Raw genomic sequence first — 19,875 nt, 5'->3', positions numbered from 1 at the left:
CGCCGCCTCTCCCGCCGCAGCCTCCGCAGGGGCGGCAGCCGCGCTCCGGCCCTTCGCTGCCCGCCGCGGGGCGGAACCCCCCGAGCGAGGCGCTCCGTGTTTGCCCAAGTGTTTGTGTGTTGGTCAAAGCGCGAAAATGTCGGCTCTCGTGAAAGGTAAGCTGACGCGCTTTGTTTTTCTCGGCTCCTCCGCCGTGCGTACGCGGGGCTGCGCCGTGTTTCGGGTCCGCGCTCCCGGTGGCTCGGGGGCAGCAGCCGGGCTGCGATGTGCCCCGGCTGCCCCGGAGCCCTGTCCGTGATCCGGCGGCGGGGCCGGCCCGGCTGGGCTCTCTCTGGCCCGGCCCGGCTCGGTTCGGCTCTGCGGGCGCACGGCGGGACCGGGCGGCGGGGCTGTGCACGGCCAGGGGCTGGGGCATCCTGCGGGACCTCGCCAGCGCAGATCGCCCCTCTCCGCTAAGCCGTCTGGTAAAGTTGCGGGAGGATGGATGCCGAGGTTGAACGTCTTTGCTATTTCTCTTTTTTTCTTTATTTTCGTAGTTTTTTGGTTGTTTTTTGCTTGGGGTTGTTTTTTTTTATTTTTTTTTTTTTGAGGCTTGAGCGTGTTTTGGTGTTTTTTGATGCCGGTAGGCTCCGGCGCTCTCCTTTACTCCTCTCGGCATGTGTGAGCGTTTGTGTGTACGTGGTCTGAGTTTCGGATTCCCTGTGAAGCAGGGAACCAGCCCACAAGAGGTCATTTTGGGAAGAAAAATTACTTTGGTGCATTGCCGTTGCAGTTTTCTTTCCCTGTTTTCCTGTATTCCTCATGGTGCGGGTGTGCTTTTTTGTAATGAAATACGTGCCTGTAGGGTTCCTTAATATAAATCCTCACAGGCCTATCCACAGATGTAATGCTGCCTGCAGAAGGAGCAGGAGTAGATCGTTTTCTGTACAGACTTGGGTGTTGCAGGCAACTGAGGCTCTGGGAAATCACTGTCCCTCACACGGTGGATGACCGGGGCTGGACAATGCTGGTTGTGTGAAGGCATCACCTGTCTACAAGTATCCTGTGACACCTGGGCAGAAAGCTGGCAGCTGGAGGAGGAAAGTGTTTCCAGCACGTTGCTCAACTAGCCACTCTGAAAGTTATCTTGATAAGACCTTGTGAAGTTGATGAGGAAAATATATTGCTAATTGTTCTTTTTAAATGGAATTGGCTTATCTCAGACTACTGCTGAAGGTAGCCATCTTGCAGGGAAGTGCTGATATTTCTGAAACGGAATGCTGTAGAAACCTATGTAAAGATCATAACTGGTTTTTAAAATATTACCAGAGATTTGACGATCCTGAAAGCCTTCTAAAAAAACCCCAAAACCATAACCACTGTTTAGGTACTCTTTTGTCACATCAATAGTACTAAAACATATTGTCATGTCAAGTGATATTTTTAGCATGAGGATCATCTGCTAAACTGGGAAATTTAGCAGTGTCTGACTGTAACACCTAAACTCTTGGTGTGTGCAGCTGGCAAGAACAGCTTCCTGGGTTGCAGATTTCTGAGTTAGCTCAGGCTAATGTGCTCATCCGTCAAGAAGAGTCAGAGTATAAAGGTTTCACTTCACGTATGCTTCAGTCCAGCGTGTGTTGGCAAATTTTGCCTCTAGTAGTAGGAAAATGTTTGTAGAGGCTGAGTGAGTATGTTCAGTTCTAAAATTCCAAGTAGTATTCGTTAGCATGGCACGCTAGAGTGTGGGTATTTAAAGAGACTTTTATCCCTGCCAGAGATAAAAATTGCCTTGAACTTTAAGCGGAATTGTTGGAAGTTAAGGCATTCACTCTGTACCCTGAGCACAGAGTTCAAGGATAAAGCCTTTAAAGTTTAGCTGAGTGTTGTAACTTACTGGCCACCCTTCTTGGTTTTTATGCATTAGTTTGGCTTCAGGGAGACCTAAATAATTTTCTGATGTTGGTCTTTCTGTGTACTTACTTGGATTGTAAATGTAATCACAGTTTTTAACCCTCAGCCCAAGAGACTCCCTGCTTTTTCATGAGAGAAGTTCTTGCTTGACTTGTCCCACAAGCCCCTCCTGTGCCGCCTCCTTGTACACGTCGTACCAAGGCAGTGAAGTTCTCTTCTGAGTGGATTGATGAACGAAATTAATCAATCTTAACATTTTCTCTGCTTTTAATGCAGAATAAGAGGAAGGACAGCAGAAAGGAAATATGTATAAGCCCCTCAGTAAGAGGTGACTGCTGTTCTGTTCTTGTGCAGTTTTCCTGAACAGATCTGCCCCTGATATTCTTTCTGGCAGTGTACAAAGTCCTCCTTTCTATTAGCTTGCTCTGATATACCATGATTTGTTTTCTCATACGTCAGTTATAAAATAAGGCATCATAAACCTGCCAGTGCTCTTCTGTGTGCTGTAGCTCGTGCTGTGAGGGCAGGGGCCAGGTTAGGAGTCAGAGCGGAGCACAAAAGCCTGCTAGAAATAACAGTGGGTAGGGGCAGGAGGGTTGGAGTGAAGTTCTCCATGCGTCAAACACCACCATGAACTTGACTGAAGTGCCCTCCTGTCTCTGCTGCTCAGGGGAACACTTTCTACCAAAGGCATTAAAATGAGATAGCCTGTGTGGTTGTCTTTGCAAAGCCCAGTGTTCTCCGAAGTCTCAACTATTTAGTCATGCTCTTCTGGTCTATGCTTATTTCCTGTGTGGGCAGGTCCCCCAGGAGTCTTCCACTACCTTATCCCACCCTTTTCTTACGTCTGATGAGTGTTCAAGAACACTGGTTTCATAAAAGTGGGCTTAGGCTGAAATATGAGGCATTGGTTGCGAAATAGCTTGGAAGAGACATTTCTTTTTTAACATAATTTGTGATTTTATGGCCACATGTATCCTTGGAAATCCCTTTCTGCAATTATCCGTCACCCCAGCCTCCCATCTGATTTTTAGAGGCACAGTAACTACTTTTTATTATGGCCTTAGGAAATTTTAGCTGCCTGCAGGAGAGAACTGCTTTCAGATATGCAGTTGCACTGGCCTTTCAACTTCCTTGTTGCTGCTGGGTGAAAAGGGAAATCAATCTTCACCTAGGCTGTTAAATTCAGCTGTAGTTTGTGTTTAAGGACTGCCGTTGTCTTTCTGCCGGCTGTAGGCTGAGATGTGTGAATACCAGCTCCTTCCCAAAAACTCTGAGGAACAACTAGAGCCAAGTTTGCTGATATCGTGCACCAATACTGCTTTGGGGAGCCTTTAGAGAGTGCAGCCCAAGTCCTGGTGGTCATTCCAAGATAAATGCTCAAAGCCTCTGCCTGACAGTGGCATGTTAAGAGCACAAGAGCTGTCGCTTGCTGTTTCTCTCGGCTCTTAGTTACAGTATTCACATTCTTACCTATGCAGAATAGATACTTTTCTTGCACCAGGCAAGCACATGTTTTTGTGGACTCCAGCCATATCCTTCCTCTCTCTTTCCCTGCAATAATAATAATTGGACTAACAGCACAAGCGATGCTCTGCCCGAGCCACCGTGTCCTGACACATTGGGTCTGGACGAGGCCGTGGGGTCCCAGTAGTGCTAAATGTTAAATCTAAAGCCTAAATGTCCCCCACTGCTGCTGAAGGGTACGGCACTGGCAGCCTGGGGTTCTGTAAGAGCTGTCCCATCCAGCTGCTGCTCTGTGTGCCTGATGCCTGGTGTTGGAAAAAGCAACAGGTCTGCTTTGCTTTCCTGCGAGGATGTTGGTGATCAAATGTGTTTAGCGTTTGCTCATTCAGTTTGTGAAGAGCTTAGAATATGACAGAAAAAAGAAGAGACCCCTAAACTAGGACATTGTCATATATTTACTTTTATGATGGCTTTTAATCTCGATTTGTTTGTGATGTTGCTTAGTCTCTTAAGTGCTTTTTCCTGGTAGACACAAATCTTTTGGCTAATAGGAGCAGAACAAGCTTTTCCTACTTACATGGCAGCCCGGGGAGGCTGGCTGTGCCTCCCTCAGCCCCAGTACATCCCATGACACCACCAAAGGTCTCTGCTGAGACTTGGGATGTGCAGAGCTCCTTAGGAGATGAGTAACATCACACTGGGAGCTTCAGATGTTCTCCAGGCCGGTGAGAAATGGCCACTGTTGTTGCTGTAACAGAAGTGCTGTATTATAACATGTTGCAGGGAGGGTTAGAAACATATGAAAGCATCTCCTGGTGGTTGTTTTGGTGGACATCACCCCAAAGGGCAGGAGTGAAGGGAGTAGTTGTCGCAGTTTGGTGTTAAGCATGAAGCTGGTACAGACCTCCTTGTTTTTCTGTAGGAAAAAGTGCTTCCCGGTGGAGAGCTGCCTGTGTTTTTACACATTTGACCTGGAAGGATATGCCTAACAGGCTTTCAACTCTTACCTGCTTTTACTACTAAATAAAGCATTTGATTAAAAAAAGGACCTATTGTTCAGTGTACTGTTCATCTTGAGCTGGCGTTTTCCCGTGTTGCACCACACATACTATGTGCACTGCAGCACTTGTCTGTCTTTTTTTTCTCCCTCCCCTACCTGCAAAACAGTGCAGTCAGGAAAATGGCTTCTGTGGGCTTCAAAGCAAGGATTAGATACTGTCACTGAGGCTGAGGCTGTGGAATACTTTGCTTAGAAAAAGAAAATAAAATCAAAATTGCATTTAAATGAGCCATCTTTGGCTTTCTTAGACATTCTCAATAGAAGAGCCTTTTAATGCATGTTCTCAGTAAGTAGACTTTAAATGCAGGTTCCTCTTCTAACAATGTTTTCTGTCAGTGTTGCTCTGTTCACTTGTAAAGTTCTCTTCTGGCCCTTTTTTGCACTAGTATTCAGGGTGTTTCTAAAATCCAGCTATATTTGGCAATACATCACTCCCTCTGTTACAGGGAAGTGATCACTCAAGGGATTTGGCAGTAATTAAATTAACTGAGGTCTTTAGAGAACATACTCAGAATGTCTTTTGAGAATACACTCGCTTCGAATGCTTTCTGTTGGAAAATAAAGTCGTGTTCTCTCCCAGTTCTTTCTGCAGGGTGGACATGATAAAATATTTGTGTATTTACTCTTTTTCACGTTTGTGGAGTTTATCACTTTCAAAAACAAAACAAATGCTGAAGTGATAGACAGCCCAATTTTCTAGGTTGCTTAGTAACTGGAGTGCATGCTGTCGTGTGAAAATACTCATGACAAAGTAAGGGAATGTTTACTGGAACAAACAGAAGATCCTGTGAAAGTGCACTGTATAAATAATTAAAGCATATGTTTTTATTTGCTTGTGGAACAGAGGCATACCTTCAATCACAATGTTCTACATACCTTTTCACTAAGAAAATTCTTCTTTTTCACATTTCTATTTGCTAAAGTGTGTTGATGCGGTAGGATGTGACTTCTCTAGCAAAAAAGTATGGTGTTGCAGATTTTTGGATACTTCTTGAGATGGACCATTGGCCCTTTGGTGTACTTCTGAGTTTTGCAAGAAGGGTCATTATTCTTTGGGCCCAGTTTAAGATCTGTTCCCCAAGTAACTAGGAACAATAGCTTTAGATTCCTGGAATGCTAGCACACTGACAACACAAGACTAGATTTTATGAATTTATCAGTCTTTTAAAATAAAATAGAAGGCTATTTGTAACCTAAATAAGCTATTTTTTAAAAATTAATTTTATTTTATTTTTATTCAAGATTTCAGCAAAGCAATGTCTCAAGCTGGCTCCTCACAGTTTCAGGAAGTCATTCGGCAGGAGCTGGAGTATTCAATGAAAGTGGAACTCGATAAGATACTTGCAACTGCACACTCAAATGAGATAGAGGTAAGGAGCACAGAGTGGGTGTACTCAGAGCATGAGGAATGGGATGCAGGACATTGAGGCAAATCTCAGAAAGGAGATAAATCCTTATTTTTAGGACGTGCTCTGATCCTGTGTGGAAGAGTAGCCAGGATACAATGTCAGTAGGAGACTTTCAGTTCCCTCTAGACTGGGTGACAGAGTTATTAAGTGTTTAATCATCTTTAGTTATTAAAGGTTGTGTGTAATCTACAGTGGATTACAGAAAGGGAGGGTAAAGCTGTCATGTTAAATGTTGGGCCAAATTGTAATGGTTATGATTTTGACAAAAGACTTGTTGTGGAAGTATCCAAGTTAATTTTGTTATTCTGAGTTTTGGTGAAAATGAGATTTTGTTAACTTCTGGAATTGTACCTAAAGTTCAGCATGTCTACTTCAGTGCTAATGAAATTACACTCGTGAACAGACTGTACAACAATTTGTAGAAATGCTTCTGTGATTGAGTAGGTGTGCATTGAATACCAGCATTAACTAATGCATTTCTTCTTTGTAGCATACTAAAAAGGACCTGGAAGGATTTAAGAAGCTATTTCATAGATTCCTACAAGAAAAGGGACCATCTGTAGACTGGGGGAAGATTCAGAGACCTCCAGAAGATTCTGTAAGTTGTGATTAAGTGACAGTTTGTAAGGAAAATAAAACTGATCATTGCTAGTTAAGATAAATGATGTATTCACCCATCGAATGTGTCTCTCTGCCGTGGTTCTGTAAAACCACGTAGGACAACACTTGGGGTTCTAACTGAGAAATAATTATTTGTTGACATATGTTGTATGTCTTCCTGAACATCAGGTTCTGCTTAACATATGTGTCAGGTTCTTTGGTATTATTTTGTTAGCTGCTCTGGGAGCAGGGGAACAAAATGGGACAGATGCCACCTCACCATTTGGTACCTTCTCTGGAGTAAACTTGTGTTAGAGGGGAAGCAGGGAGGACTGTTGTTGTTCCTATTTCCCCCCTGCCCGTAGGAGAAGGTTGCACGTCTCAGATGAGACCGTTTCCAGCAATCCTTTATGTTTAATAATTTGAAAGGGACATATGGCAAGTGGGCTGGGTAATAGAGCTCATTTAGCAACTTCTGTAACCTGCAGCAGTTCAGCAGAAGTGAGGGATCTGAAACAAGGAGTTGACTGTGGGGGGGTTTGGAGCCTGATTTTCTAATGTTGTCATGTTGTTGTAACTTATAACATGCAATTTGAGCCACTGCTGAAAAAGCACTATGTATTTTTTCAGCACTGTTTAGTATTGAAATAAATACTTCCTATTAAACCTAACCTCATTTTATTGATTCATCAGTGGCCTTAGGCTGTCCTTTGACTCTTGTGTAACGAATGGTGTAGCCGTGCTACAAATCCTTGCTTTTCCCAGCGTAGCTCTCTTGGCATATTGCAGGAGCTCTGTGTGCTCCCAGGCCTGTGGTTTCTCTGAGGCTCTCTGTGTGCCTCAATCGAGGCTCTGTTTCCCATGAAAGGCAGGCTGTCCAGTTACTTCCAGAACAGATGCAGGGCCGCTCTATAAAGCGTTGAAGAATGATGCTGTTTTAGAGCAAGTCTAGGGTTTTTCCAAGGTTGAGTGTTTTCTTTTAACTTCAAAAACATGTGATGTCTCTCTTTTCTGTACTGTAACACTGAATGAAGTGTTGCTCTGGGGAGAGAAGTCTGCCCTCAATGAAGAGGCCAGGGTGGGAAATTGGAGTTCTAGATAAGATGACTTACAAGGAAGGCTGAAGAAAAGGGGATTTCTTTCAGTGTAGGGGGGCTGAGACTCTGGGGAGGGGCGATAGGTCTTTTAAATATGTAAGGAGGTAGTTAGGACAATCAAAGGGATAAACTGTTCCCTGTGCCAAAAGAAGGCCTGGGATTAAATTACAGAAATTTGATGCAGGTGAATGGCAGCTTTGTGGAGAGGAAGAGCTGTTGTCTATTTGCACACCTTCAGTGAAAAAACTTAGAAGTTCTGTAAAAGTCTGGAAGTACCCAGGTAGGACATCTGGAGCAGATGTCAAACTGGAGGTTGTGGTAAGGCTCTGAAGTAGACTGGGGCCATATTACCAGACATGGTAATTCCCAGGCATGGCAAGCTGCTAAAAAAGAACTGAGAGAAAGGTCTAGCTTAAGGCCAGAGGGCTGAGTGGAGAAGGGCAGGATTAGAAAGAGTATCTCTCTTTCTCCTTATGGCCTGTGCTGCTCATTCTCAAATGTGTCCCTGTAGCAACTTTTGATGAGAGAGAAAGGTAAGAATTCTGCAAAATCAGATCACTTCTGGTCTGATGAGATGCGTGCATGATGGTAAATGAAATTTTGCTTCCTAGCATGAACTCTTAAGTCAAGTGATCATGCTTGATAAGTGCCACAGAAGAGAGTTAGGGCAAAATACCTGCAAACAGACTTCCTCCCATGCCTTCTTCACTTCACAGTAAATACCCCTTTTTTTAGGGATACTTGGATTTCTTGATCTGACAGGAGGTGGGTTTGAGTGCTTATGAAAACTGAGAGCAAAGTGAAATTTCTTTATTTTGTTTTTCTCCTTTTTGCTGCCCATAAGATTTATATCTCTCTCCCTGCTGTATCCACTCCCTCCTTTTGTCAGGGACATTCTGTGGAAAGTGGAAAGGGTTCCTCATAAGACACATTCCAAGGGACCTTCTCCCAGATTTTTCTTTGCTGAGGAATATGACTTGTGGAATTATTAAATAAAAGTTGATTTCCTGAAGACCAGAATTTCAGAATTACTAGTCTAGTTATTATGGGTAAGAACAGTATGAGCTTTTAGAAGGGGTAAAGAGGGATAGCTTTTGAAGGGCTGCAGTACAGAGTTCTTTGGGACAGGTATCCATCTGTGAATGGATATTTCACTCAGCATATTTTGTCTGAGTGCTTCTGTTCAGTTCCAATTGAGTTTTCTTTTCCTAGCTATAAAACCTCAGAGCATATCCTCTGCCTGCTCTTGTTAGAACAGCACAGGGGTTGGTGTATAGAAGTGTTTGCTGGTAATCTTGCAAGTGATTTATAATTGCAAGTGATTTGTAATTGCCTGAAGGGATGGCCTTGTTTTATGAGGTGGTGGGATGCTTGGCTGCTTGAAGAATCTCACACTGCAAGGATCATGGCCTAGAAAGCACCAAATTCTCTGCAGTGTGAATTTATTTGCCTGTGATTGTTTTGGAGAATTGCTTTGCTGCTGGGAATTCTGGCAAATATAATCTTCAGCTGATCCCTAGTAGAGCAAAAAGCATATGTTGAGGCATCGATGTGCCTCTGTGTGTATAAACACACAGACATACGTGTGTATCTGTAAACAGAGGCACACCAAAAATCTGCCAGAGTGTGAGTTTCTTGATTTTTTTTTTTTTTTATTTATTTAGCAGCTTAAAAAAAAGTTCATGAATAGTTTATTTGATTTATGGGCTTTGTCTTTTAGGTGGGGAAGAGTGTTTCAGGCTTTTGTCCAGTGCCAAGGGATCCTGTTGTGCAGAATTCCTGTGTTGTATTTTTTATGTGTTGTATTTGTTCTCTGAATGAAGCTTCTGCTTCTTCCTGAAGACAAGTAAAGGCTCCTGTCAGTAAAATAGAACAGAAATTATTGCTTTGTAGTATTCCTGTTTTTCTCTGCAATGGGGGATTTCATCCCTGACCTCCACATTTTCACAGTGTACCAACTTATACTGATGACAGTAACAGAAGATTGAACCCATTTCACACTATATTGGTAAACCTCTGACTTGTTTTTTCCTTCCAGATGCTTTGCTTTCAATATGTCCAAAGGCTTGCAGTGCTAGCTCGCATAGTTAGGACCCATAACTGTTACAGTCTCCAGAGAAGAAAGTACACTGAGAGTGCCAGTTAACAGGGAGAGGAGGTAAAGAATGTGGACATGGCAAGTGTAACTTAATCCCCTCCATGTAGATTACAGCGATCTGTTTGTTTGAATTGGAAGCAATAGCAAAGTCCTGCTGGGAGGCCTCTGAGAGAACTGCAGTGATCAAGTTAACCTCAGAACAGCAATGCAAAACCTCATCTGGGATGTAAAGAGAGCATCTGAAGCAATGTGAGTGTGAAAGGAGCTTGTCTATTAGAGCCTTTGTTTTTTTCTTCCCCAGTGGTTGGATTCTCGTCTGCAACTCAGGTTGTCACCTCAGTGAGCTATAGCATGAAGGAAAAGAATGAATGTTATGCCCTTACTCAAAAGCTAAATATCTTCTTAATCTTCCAGTTTGGAAACAGGTTTTAAGGGTTCATAGAATCATGTAATGGTTTGGAAGGGAGCTTAAAAATCATCTTGTCCCACACCCCTGCCATGGGCAGGGACACGACACTTTCCACTAGACCAGATTGCTCCAAGCCCCATCCAACCTGGCCTTGAACACATCCAGGTATGGGGCAGCCACAGCTTCTCTGGCTGACCTGTTCCTCTGGAACTTCTTCCTAAGTTCTGATATAAATCTCTCCTCTTGTAGTTGGAAACTATTCCCCTTCTATCCTTATCAGCCTGTGTAAGAAATCTCTCTTCCTCTGTAAGCCCCCTCCAGGTGCTGGAAGGCTGCTGTAGGGTCTCCCACAGCCTCTTCTTCTCCAGGCTGACCACCCCAGCTCTCTCACCCTGACTTTGCAGGAGGGCTGTTCTCTCTCTGATCACCTTTGTGGCTCCCCTCTGCACTGCTCTAACAGGCCCACAGATTTCCTGTGCTGAGGACTCCAGACCTGGGTGCAGCCCTGCAGGTGGGGTCTCATGAGGGCAGAGACCTCTTCATTTGGTGCTATTTCTAGAACTGTCCCTCGGTGCTGAGTAAATGTTTCCTCGAACTGTAAGTACATGTTCACTCCCAGGGGCGTCCTCCTTTCCGCTCTGCCCACGATGACAGCCCCGATGCTCATTTTGTCTGTCTCTGACAAACTCTTGCAAGCCTCCTTGCAGTAGGAGTGGGCTGCTGGAATCTGTTAGTCAAACTCCCAACGTTGCCTCATCCAGGCTGTTCCAAGAAATCACTTCTGTGACATTGGCTGCAAAACAAAAGAAGCTGCATATGTCATCTTAGAGCAGTCCCAAAGCAGGGCTGCCAGACGTGTCCCAAGCGAGTAACACTGCAGCCGTGCATTGTAAGACATGTCATTCCTGCCCCTGGCTTTTCCTGAAGAATTTCCCCATCATCATGCACTTGTCAAGCACACTGTTCCAAACCCTTCGAGCAAGAATTGATTTTTATTGCTGTGGAGTGCTTCTCCAGTGGTGTGTAAGCTTGTGGGTGATGAGGTAGTTGTGCATATTGGTGCCTGCACATGGCTGGAACTGTTGGATTGATAGCACTCCCATCCAGCAGTCCTGGTGCTGCAACATTCCTGCTGGAACTTGACTTTTTGTTATTCTCTGAATTAAAGACCCTTCAAGATCCAGGGCTTTGTTGCCAAGTTGACGTTTCCAATGCCTGTGCCAGAGGAAACTGAAACATTTAGTGAGGCTGAGTCATAAATTTTGTGTTGTAACTGGTGCAGCATCCAGTGAACTGAGTCCTTGATGGAGATGCTACCTTCTTCAGGACTTTTACTCTGAATGCACAAGCTGTTTTCAGGCATGATAGCAAAAGCATCAAAAGGTAGTTGGCACTTTAGCAAAAGCAAATGATTTTTGAGGCAGTCTGGCCCTGAACTGGGTGTCAGACTTTCTGCTTTTTGCCAGTGATGCAAGAAGAACATAGTGAGACTTGAAAGTTGAGATAATTTTTTGGATGTTCAGACAGTGTCAAAACATCATGGATGTGACTCACATCCCACCCAGCTAAAGTTCAAGATGAAATGTTTTTAATCCATGTACAAGTCTAATGCAGGGTGTTACTGCCCTTGGAGTGGATGGGAAGCAGTAAATCTGTCTAGGTCCTGCTGGTGGCAGAATGTTCATCGAGCTTCCTGATGTACCTCCAAGCCATTAAACCCAGGATTTATCATCCTGTTGTTAATGAGCAGTTGTTTTTCAGGGTGTTTCAGTCTGAACATAATCTCTGTTGTTGACAAAGCACAGCAAGAGTCTGCATTTTGTGCACTTCTGTTCCTGAAAAGTTCCTGGCAGTTTGGAAGGAAGCTCCTGCCTGTGTCCCCATGAGAGGGCAGTGATTGTGGTGCTGCTTTCTGGCCTCCACGTGGAGTTCTCTTATCTTGCAGTACAATCCTAGAGGCTTTCCAGATCCCATCAGGCAGAATTTCCCTAATGTGAGGGATCTGCCCTGATCTGCTGCCGGTGGTGTCCCGGAATGCTGGAATTGTGCAAGCCTCCTCTCTGCCCCCGCATATCCCAGTAAGAAATATGGCTCTTGTTCCAGGGCAGCGTGAATTTCCATTTGAACCCCAGCCCTTGCCCAAAGCAAACACAGCTCTGAAAACTACTCTGTATGTATTTGTTTTTGGAAACCAGTTGTGGATCTTACACACACCCCTTATCAGAATTAAACTAATTTTCTAGCAGCTAGAATGCTACAGCACTGGAACACCAGGGCTTTTCATCAAAAGAAAATCTCTAGAAGGGTAGGCTAAAGGATAATTGTATTTATTCTGCTCTAACAGTTTTGGCACGATTCTTAGTGTGGCATTGTTACCATTATTTCTTTGACTTAGGTGCTTTGAATTAGGGGCCAGCAGTACTTAATGTGAGGCATACTGTCATCATGAGCCTGATTTTGCTCTCCTCATGAGCCCCAGACTGTTCTGAAACCTGTAGGAAACAGCTGTCAGTGAGGTTGAGGACTCCTGTAAGGTGTATTATGAGCTAGATGAACACATTCTGAAAACAGCAGAATAAGAACTGGAAACTCTTCCACTTTGTATCATGCTGTTGGGAGAAATGAATTGTGTCAGAGTAGTGGCTGGAATAAGAATCAGTTTAGACTGAGTTAAAGAACCAACATTTTCCCAAGAATCTTGCCTTTGACAACCTCAGAATGCAAAAAAAAAAAAAAAATAAAAATCTATGAGTCTAAGCTGCTCAGGGAAGGAAGGTTATATGCCTTGCATGTTGAGCCTGGTTCTTAAATTGTGGCCTGACTGAAAGGGCAGAGGGGCAGTGTTAGATGGTTCCAAGGAAACCTCCTCCCCTTCTGCAGGGCAGGAACAGGGTTGTGACAAGTGGCATAACTGGCCTGACTTCTTCTCATCTGAATGAAGTTGGTGGTGCCTGGTGTCACACAGTCTATAGAACCTCTTGAGAAAAGAGGTTATTGTAGTAACAAACCCAGGTTATTTGTATCATAACAAATCAGTTATTGTAGACTCACTTTGCAGATGTTCTTTAGTGTCATAAGGCATGTGAATAAATGTGGGTTTTATCACCAGATTGTAAGTTTTGAAAGTTTTTTAGGAGAAAGCAGTTTCTTTCTGAATGTCTGACTACTGTTTTTTTGGGTTTGTTTTTTTTTGTTGTTCATTTGTTTTCCCAGATCCAGCCCTATGAGAAGATCAAGGCCAGAGGCCTGCCTGATAACATTGCTTCTGTCTTGAACAAGCTGGTGGTGGTGAAGCTCAATGGTGGCTTGGGCACAAGCATGGGCTGCAAAGGCCCCAAGAGCCTCATTGGGGTGCGGAACGAGAACACCTTCCTGGACCTGACGGTGCAGCAGATCGAGGTAATGTGGGATGAGCTTTGCTTGCTGTGTTGGAGGAGGCAGCACACACTGAGCTGCTCCTGCATGGCTTGTTCAGAGGGATCAGGTGGAGGCTTGCCAAAAGAAAGAGGAGAGGGAGACGAGGCCTGGGGTGGAGAATTCCTTTGGGAAGAGCAGACACGGAAGGGACGGTGCAGTCAGGGATTGAACTCAGTGCCCCCACGTGTGTCAGCACAAGCTGTGATCCAGCCTGTGCACACCAGCCTGGACAGGGGGATCGTGTCCAGGAACACAGGCAGCCACACTGTAGAGCTTGTCTGGCCTGGGTAACTCTGGGCTTGTTTCCGACTCCTCCAGCTGCAAGTTTGTCTTTTCAAAAAAGGGGTTTTTTATGTGCATTAGAACAAAGCTTTCCACACCAGCTCCAAGTTCCTTGATGCATTTAAACTCCTGTGCTGGAAGAGTTTGCTGGCATTTTCCTCTTCATCTAACTCACTGTCCCATAGGATGGCCCCTCTCCCCCTCCAGTCAGGCCACAATTTAAGAAGAGCAAAAGAAAACAACAGCTGCTGGTGTTGGGAGAGGACATTTTGGCTTATGTTTTTAATGCTGAATATTCCTCTTCCAGCAGATAATGAAGACAGTTATTAGAGTAGGAGGTGGGGTGTGCCTGCTCCATGGTTTCTGGAGTGCCAACAGTTTTTGCCTCAGTGTGATGTTTGGAGTGGCTCTCCCATGTGTGTTAGATGGTTCTATGGCAAACTCAAATTTACATCCCACTGATGCAGTCCTTCTTCCAAAGCATCACTGTGGAAGTCTCTGACTCCACCAAAGTGTAATGATCCCAAATGCTTCAGCAGAGGAGGGTGAGCTGATACAGAAAGCTTAAAACTCACTCAAATGTCTTTTTATTTTCCCCTCTGCACCTTCTATTTTTGGTGGAACTGCTATAATATCTGTTTTTTTTGCCTTTGTTGTGCACGTGGAAATGATCTTATGTATTTCAGCTCCATGCCATAGACTCCTAAATAATTAACACGGTGACGTTTCATTTATTATGTGCTCTTGATACAATTGTCCATCTCTGAGTCTGCCAAGAAAACTTGGAAGTGCTTCCTGTGCAGAGACAGTGTGGAAATGTCACCTTGACAAACTGTAACAATTTGATGGAAAACATGCCTTTTGTAATCAACAGTAGCTAAAACTTAAAATGATCATCTTGTGGCACTGTGGTTTCAAATTTTAAACCTCAATGCAGGTTTAAAAACAAAGATTCACTAAAGATGCATTAATTAGTGTGGGTCTTATCTTTACAACTAACAAGGATATATTTTCCTTTACTTGATTTATTATCCTTTCTGTAGCAAAAGTGCATCTTTTCTTTTTCCCATGCATTCATTATTTCCAGTCTGTTTCACCTAATTTCTTTCTCCCAAAATCTCAGGTGTCAGGAGTTAAAGCTAATAATACATGCTGAATTTACCATTTATTTCCCATCTCAGCATTTAAACAAATCCTACAACACCGATGTTCCTCTGGTTCTCATGAATTCCTTCAACACGGACGACGACACAAAGAAAATCCTGCAGAAATACAGTCACAGCCGTGTGAAGATATACACTTTTAATCAAAGCAGGTATCAAAAGACTTCTCCACTTGGGGTAGAAGGAAAAACTAGCTTGTTTCTCCATGTTCCAAATGGGGTGGGATTTGAGTTAGAGGTACTGGGGCAGCAGTGGTGTCTTCTGTACCCATGTTCAGTCTCTTTTGGGCTTCATGGAGACATCAGGGGGTTGGGCAGGGTCAAGGGCAATGTACTAAAATTGGGGAGAGGGGGGTGTGTGGGCTCCAGTTTCTATGAAATGTACAAATAGTGGTGTACTGGATGCTGGCCACTTGATTCCTGAATTTGCTGTTAGTAGCCTTGGGCTCTGGAGGGAGACAGACCATGGTTCCTTACGAAGAACAGACTCTAATCCAGGTGGCAGCTGGGGTCAAAGGTGTGTTTGATATGCTCTGAACCTGCCTGTCAGAGGAAAGTTGGTTTGCAGTGTGGCCTGAGAACTGCAGCTGTAAATCCTTGAGTAGATAGATGGCATTCTGTAGCTTCTCAGTGACAGCTCAGAATTTGGGTGAATCTTCAGTTCAGAATACCCAGGAAAAGCATACCTCCAGAAGCACATGGAGCTGCACCTTAACAATAGTATTTTTATTTTATGCTAGTCTGACACTGGTGAGAATGTAACAAGAGCCTGTCCTCACAGGTATCCCAGAATCAACAAGGAAACTCTGCTGCCAATAGCCAAGGATGTCTCTTACTCAGGAGAGAACACAGAGTGCTGGTACCCTCCAGGCCATGGAGACATCTACGCCAGCTTCTACAACTCTGGGCTGCTGGACAACCTCATTGCAGAGGGGAAGGAATATATTTTTGTGTCCAATATAGATAATTTGGGTGCCACTGTGGACCTTTACATTCTTAACCACCTCATGAACCCACCCAATGGAAAACGCTGCGAATTTGTCATGGAAGTCACAAACAAAACCCGGGCGGATGTGAAGGTAAAGGGAGATGGGTGAGAGTCTGAGTGTGTTGGTGGCCATCTCCAGCCTCCTCTGAATCCATGGATTCAGACATACATCCAGTCTCCTCATAGCTATTTTAGGCACCATTTAACACATCAACTCGGATCTAATTTGAGATGCACAAAATCAGCAAGTTTAGGAAGTTCTAATGCACGGAACAGATTTGATCTGTGTTCTGGGCAGCAGCAGACAAGGACAGTCTGGGCTGGACTGGAAGCACAAGTGATGTGTGCAGGGTGCAGGTCACAACCTCTGCACTTTCTCTGACCTGTCACATACACAGGGGCAGAAGCTTGAAAACAGCACTGAGGGCTGGGATGCAGCAGTTGTGTCTCACAAAACTGCCCGAGCCACTTCCCAACCCTGCATTGCACAGCTCTGTGTGACACAGCTGCCCATCTGCTCCTGCCCTAACCCCAGCTCTGTACAAAGTCCAGGAGTGACATTTCTCAGAGGTTTATGACGTGTATCAAATACTTGTAGCCTGCAGTAATTTGTCCTGCAACTGTGCTCTTCCTCTCTCCTTTCATATGTGAGAATGAGGATTTGGATTTTCCCTGTATTCATTGGGAAAGCTCTGACTTAGCCCTATAAAAGCACAGCAGTGCACTATAAGAGTACTTAGATTTAATTTAGCTTTTGCTCCATCATCTAACAAAGTACCGCTGAGGGTGATTTTTGACAACAGCAACATTTGCAAAATATTCTCAACAACCTTCATTAAAGGAATTAACTGTCTTGGAGTGCTGAAATATGATCGTTGCACAGTCCTGACTGTACTTTAAACATGCTCTATAATTAGTAACCTGGTAGCTGGTTACTAAAAACAAGAAATGTGTTTTCTCTGGGGTTCAACTTCAAATGCCAGCAGACCAGTGCATCTGCCTGTGTTGAGGGCAGGATTTCTCTGGATTCTCATGAACAGGATTTAATCCCTCTCCTTTGCCCCTTGCAGGGTGGCACGCTGACGCAGTATGAGAATAAGCTGAGGCTGGTGGAGATAGCTCAGGTCCCTAAAGCACACGTGGATGAATTCAAGTCTGTGTCGAAATTCAAAATATTCAATACCAACAATTTGTGGATTGCTCTGTCTGCAATTAAAAGGCTGCAAGAGAAAAACGCCATTGACATGGAGATCATTGTTAACCCAAAGGTAATCAATCAGCTGGCAAGGGTTTACAGGATGTTGACCCAAACAAACCTTTAGTTTCTGGGTGGGTAACAGGCACTGCTGTGTCTCAGAGCCAGACTGGGGGTGAGGGTGGAGCTCTGGCTGATGTTGGGCTCCAGTTCTGAGCGCCAGGACCTGCTCCATGTGTTCACGTGAGTTTTCTCTTCCAGACTCTGGATGGAGGCTTGAATGTTATCCAGCTGGAGACCGCAGTTGGTGCTGCTATCAAGAGTTTTGAGAACTCTCTGGGGATAAACGTACCTCGTAGTCGTTTCCTGCCTGTGAAGACCACCTCGGATCTCTTGCTCGTGATGTCCAATTTGTACAGCCTTAACGCGGGGTCTCTAACGATGAGCGAGAAGCGCGAATTCCCAACAGTGCCTCTTGTCAAACTGGGAAGCTCCTTCACAAAGGTAAACACCTGGTGTTTGCCTCTTTGAATGAAGATACAGTTCATAGCAATAAAGAGTGAAAAGTGAGGTTTGCCTTATCTACCTCTGCCCACCTGGGCCTTCCCTTTTTCTCTTTGTAAAGGCTGTGAGAGTACAGATATTTCCTGTGCATGTTGGGTGCTCCTGCACCCCTCAGCTGAGCAATGGGAGGTGAGCTGGCAGCCCCCCACCATTCCCTCACACTTGTTTCTGGAGGAAATCACAGTTACAAAGTAGCAACTTTTATATTGAGTCAGATGTAGGTTACAGGGAGGTTCCTGAAGAGCGTTCAAGAGGTTCCTCCCACGCTTGTCTTTATCCACAGATGGCTTTAAAACTGTCTCTGTTATTTCCGCTTTCCAAAAGGTTCAAGATTACCTGCGAAGGTTTGAAAGTATTCCAGATATGCTGGAGCTGGATCATCTCACGGTTTCAGGTGATGTTACATTTGGGAAGAACGTTTCATTAAAGGTGAGTGTGCAGTGGGGATGCTGCTGCAATAAACATGACTGATCTCTGCTCCTTGGCAATTGATCCCGAGGCAGTGCCTGTACAGAGTCCATAGGAGCACTCCTGGGACTCAGTTCCCACCTCCCTTCCCAGGCTGGCCTTACCACACCTTTTCAGGCCCTTTTGCATCGCTTTGGGGTTCTCGATTTATTAATAAATTAGGAGCTGAGCAAATTCGTTTCTCAAATTCTTCCTTAAGATCTTGCCAGTCCTGGCAGCACCTGCAGTTCTCTGGGGCAGTCTGGCAGGTGACAGGGCTGGAATGTGGTGCTGCATCACCTGGCACAGGCTGTGGGCTCTGAGCTGTCCCTCTGTCCGTGTTTTTGCTGTTCAGTTGGAACAGGAGCCTTCCTGGGACACACCCAGGGGTGGGAGTAACGTTTTTCCACTTCAAAGCAAGCAGACATGATAAGAGCCCTTAGAGCAACCATGTTTTCAGTAAGTTACCAGTCCTGCTTGTGGGCAGACAGGCTCTAGTATGGTAATTACAGAGGTTCCCAGTAATGCTTGTTTAAAACCTTGTTCTGGGGGGAAAAGACCCCCAAATACACCTGAATGCACTCAGGCGCTGGCTGTGATACAGCTGACACCTGACTGCTCCTCCACACCACCTCTTCCCTCCTTCCACATCAACAGGTAACAGGTTTCTGAACTTTGTTTTCTTTTCTGTAACCCCAGGGAACAGTCATCATCATTGCAAACCATGGTGACAGGATTGACATCCCAGCTGGAGCTCTACTAGAGAACAAAATCGTATCTGGCAACCTGCGGATCCTGGACCACTGAGTCCAGGAGAGGGCACGGTCAGGGCTGGGGCTGCAGCGCCCAACCGGCCTCGCCGTGGAAGAACCTTTTAAGCATTAGAAATCTAAGTACACAGAGGGCCTATGCTTTGTCATCTTCACAGTACCCTGCAGTATTAATTTAAAATTTTCTCTTGCTTATCTTTAAGCAGCCACATAAGCGCCATGGATGTGCGTAAGTAATGCTTCAGTCCTTAAAGAGATTCTGTAACTCAGTTAATATAACCTTGAAGTGCAATACTGTTTGTCTTGCGGGAAGATGGACAGATCTTCTTTGATAAGAAGTTCAGAGGCTCGCCTCGACCATTCAGTAGTTTTGAATTGCTTGTAACTGCAGAAATAAAGCTGTGAAGCAATACATGTGGGACAAGATGGTTGGCAACTCCTGTGACGTTTTAGGAAGGCACAGTTGAAAACCAAAAGTTTCACTACTGCTAAACAGGCTCTTAAAACCCTGTATTTCATGTGCTCACAACCTGTAGCCCTCTTCAACCCCCCCCAAACTACAAGTGGGATGTCCTATCCCAGTTGTATGTCGAGGTGTACTGGGGTAAGGCTGTCAATACCTCCATTTCCGTATCGTGAGAGTGGGAATCATCCGTGTTCCAGACTTGCCCAAAGAATCCAATACTTGAGAAAAATGCCTCAGTAGCCACGTGTGGTGTTTGCTTTTTCACATCCCATTTAAGACTGGATCTCCTGTTAATATCTTAATCTTTGATCTGCCCTCTTTTTTCAATAAATGGATCACGTTGACTACACCTATGTTCATATTGTCACAGCCATGTATGTTAATTTATCTTCTCTTGAGTTTCTAAATTTGTACAGGAATCGAAATCCCTGTCCTGATCACTATTGATTTCTTAATGTTTCTCTTGTATTTACATGCAGACAACTTTATTTTATAAGCTTAGTATAACACTGGTATGTATCATTAAAGAAGTTGGTCTTTAAAAACAACCG

At 44.5% G+C, this 19,875-nt stretch overlaps 1 protein-coding gene across 1 annotated transcript; it reads left to right on the top strand.

Annotated features, from left to right (window-relative positions):
- The first annotated feature begins 11 nt into the window (after nt 1-11).
- UGP2 (UDP-glucose pyrophosphorylase 2) lies at nt 12-19,872 on the top strand. Its single transcript, XM_015621500.2, has 10 exons — nt 12-155; nt 5,663-5,790; nt 6,320-6,427; nt 13,247-13,432; nt 14,914-15,047; nt 15,676-15,973; nt 16,953-17,150; nt 17,339-17,581; nt 17,966-18,070; nt 18,788-19,872. Exons 1-10 carry the CDS (start codon nt 137-139, stop codon nt 18,893-18,895), a joined length of 1,527 nt encoding a protein of 508 aa, XP_015476986.1. The 5' UTR covers nt 12-136; the 3' UTR covers nt 18,896-19,872.
- Nucleotides 19,873-19,875: the final 3 nt, after the last annotated feature.

This window comes from Parus major, chromosome 3 (genome assembly GCF_001522545.3).
Source record: "Parus major isolate Abel chromosome 3, Parus_major1.1, whole genome shotgun sequence".
NCBI classification, from domain to species: Eukaryota; Metazoa; Chordata; class Aves; order Passeriformes; family Paridae; genus Parus; species Parus major.
This window is presented reverse-complemented; position numbering and strand designations above follow the sequence as displayed.